Source organism: Chiloscyllium plagiosum, chromosome 3 (genome assembly GCF_004010195.1).
Source record: "Chiloscyllium plagiosum isolate BGI_BamShark_2017 chromosome 3, ASM401019v2, whole genome shotgun sequence".
Lineage (NCBI taxonomy): Eukaryota > Metazoa > Chordata > Chondrichthyes > Orectolobiformes > Hemiscylliidae > Chiloscyllium > Chiloscyllium plagiosum.
In genome coordinates, this window is record NC_057712.1 from 128,926,505 (window position 1) to 128,929,476 (window position 2,972).

General features: G+C 49.2%; 1 protein-coding gene across 1 annotated transcript in view; it reads right to left on the reverse strand.

The window, feature by feature from the left end:
- The window catches only part of LOC122548533 (sarcosine dehydrogenase, mitochondrial-like), a 14,528-nt gene that overhangs the window by 3,036 nt on the left and 8,520 nt on the right, over nucleotides 1-2,972 (reverse strand). The window contains exons 2-3 of the mRNA XM_043687305.1: nucleotides 2,401-2,737; nucleotides 1,622-1,800 (exon numbers count right to left, since the gene is read on the reverse strand). Coding sequence (XP_043543240.1) covers nucleotides 1,622-1,800; nucleotides 2,401-2,731 — 510 coding nt within the window. The 5' untranslated portion in view covers nucleotides 2,732-2,737. The remainder of the gene's footprint in view (nucleotides 1-1,621; nucleotides 1,801-2,400; nucleotides 2,738-2,972) is intronic.

Sequence of the window (2,972 nt, forward strand, 5' to 3'; positions counted from 1 at the left end):
GAGGGAAGGGCGAGAGTGAGGGAGAGGGGGGTTGGAAGGGAGAGGGTGAGGGAGAGGGGGGAGGGAAGTGCGAGGGTGAGGGAGAGGGGGGTAGGAAGAAAATGTCCGTGTTAAGTCGGTCACTGGAAATGGAGCTGGAGAGATCCAGGAAGGGGAGGGAGGTGTTCAAGATGGTCCAGGTGAACTTTAGGTCAAGGTGGAAGGTGTTAAGATGTTGATTAATTATTCTAATTCTGCTTGTGAGTGTTCAAATCCCTCATGTGCCAACACAAATACCAAAGATATGACTGCACCACTGAATAAATGAGCAGGTAAGAGATAAATCAGCTCAAGGCCATCAGGAGGGATGGAATGAAGCCTCACAAACAGGGGCAGCACCACCGTCTATGATTCTCCCCCTGTCCCTGCTGTACCAGACGGCTCCAACACCCCTAATCACGGTCCCTGTGGCTCCCACATCCCTCATGGCACCCATTGCCAGTGCCCACATCTATACATCCACACCACACAAATGCCAGGCTATGACCATCTTCAACAAGAGACAATCTAACCACAATGCCTTGACTATTAACGTCCTAGAGGTTCTCATTCACCACATAAACACAGTGGCTACAAGGGCAGGTTGGAGGCTCCCTAATCTCTATCCACCATCTCCAAGGCACAAGTCAGGAGTGTGACAGAATACTCCCCACTTGCCTGGGTGGGGGCAGCTCTAACAACACTCTGGAAGCTTGACACCATCCAGGACAAAGCAGCTGCTTGATTGGCACCACATCCACAAACATCCACTCCCTCTGCCACTGATACTCACTCGCAGCAGTGTGTGCTATCAACAAGACACACTGCAGAAATTCACCGAAGATCCTCACACAGCACCTTCCAAACCCATGGACACTTCCATCTGGAAGGACAAGGGGCAGCAGATACAGGGGAACACCACCCCCTGCAAGTTCCCCTCCGTGCCACTCACCATCCTGACTTGGAAATATCATGCCGTTCCTTCAGTGTCACTGGGTTAAAATCCTGGAATTCTCTCCCTAAGGGCATTGTGGGACAACCCAGTACTTCCAGAAGGCAGCTCACCACCACCTTCTCAAGGGCAATAAACGCTGGTCCAGCTGGAGATGCCCCTGCATGCGCTATGTGTGAAAGGAATAATATGGGGTAAACATTGATCTGAAGGGGCACCTTCCACAATAAGAACATTCTGTGAAGAGGGGCTCAAGTTCGTTGCATACATTTGCAATAAACCTGTTCAGAGATGTTATTACACATCTCTATATCCCCATTCCTTCAGTGTCACTGGGTCAAAATCCTAGAATTCCTTCTTTAAAGGCATTGTGGGTCAACCCACAGCACATGGACTGCAGCAATTCAAGAAAGAAGCTCACCACTACCTTCTCAAGGGGCAATTAGGGACGGGCAATAAAATATTACCTCTCACTGGCCCCTGTACTCTGCTCCTGTTGGTAACCACAAACTTTCCGACAATTTCAAATAATTTGGTTGAGGAAAATTTTAAAATCCACACCAGAGACTAACTCACACACATCTCAAGCTGACATTGAAAAGCCTGCCCGTGATGGTATGTGTTCGGTTCCGGCCTAATGCTGGTACTCACTGACATGAGGCGTTTATATTCGTCCAATCGTTGCTTGTTGGAGGCTATGAAAAGGCCACCATTTTCAATCCAGCCTGTATGTAGCCCAGTCTCCTCTTCCAGGTCTTTACTTACAACATCCCTCGTGTGCTTCAGCAGCTCAATCTCCGTGTCACTGGGTCGCAACTGCCACAGCAGACCTACAGAAATATAAAGGAGGAGGAGGAGGAGGAGGGGGACAGGGTGACATTCATGTGCTCAATTCTCAACAATGTGACCCAGAAACATTATACCTGCCTTAGGAAGGCAGCAGACTGATACAGTGCAATGCTCCCAGGGTTTGGGAGTTCAAATACGTGAAAGGGTTGTAAAAATTCAATTTGTTTTCCTACAAGTGGGAAGATTTCTTTTGATGGGGGTCTGGGGTGTCCAGATGAGAGGTTAAAGAGTGACTGAATAAAAAGTAACTAGTTCATGGACTGAGGTAAACTGTGAGCTGGGCCGTCAGGAGGCAATTTCTCAAACAAACAGGATTAGGAATCTGGAGCTCCCTTCGCCCATCCAGCACCAGCTCAACAATGTGGCCGAGTTTGGGGATCAACTGAAAACATCAAAACTGGGAGTGAACAGTTTCTTTTGGGTGATGTAAGTGTTAGACAGGATAACGATACAGATCCACAAAACTAACACAAATGCTAACCAGGTGCTGAATGGCCTGGCCTCGCTGGAGCAAAGTTCTCCCTGGGACAGCCACGCTACCCTCCACCCACAGCTGTCAGTCTGTCCAACACCACCCTTACCAGCAGTGTGCCATGTGGTCCCAGAGGTCAGCCAGTCTCGTTCCAGCAGCACCACATTGGAGATGCCCATTTTTGCCAAATGGTACAAGGTGTGGCATCCCAGGCTGCCACCCCCCATGATCACCACATCGGCATGTTCTGGCAGTGGTTTAGTTGGGCTCTTTGATGTTGATATATCCTGTCTGAGAATCTTGCTGGAGGGCACCTTCTGTTCTGCTGTGGTGCCCCAAGGGGCAGAGACACTCAAATATCGCAGCAAGGATTTGGACAGAAATATCCGCCGATTCTTACAAAAGGTCATTATACGGAAAGTGGAGCTCAGACACCTCATGGTCACCTGTGAATCCAAGAAACAAAGTTTAGATTTGTGGCTCCCAGTCCACCAATAGCTCAACTTTTAAATTCTGATCCTGTGTAACAGATCATTCAAAGGTCTCGCTCTCCCTATCTCAGTCACCCCCTCCCTATCTCTGTAACCACCTCCCTATCTCTGTAACCACCTCCCTATCTGTCACCCCCTCCCTATCTCTGTCACCCCCTCCCTATCTCAGTCACCCCCTCCCTATCTCTGT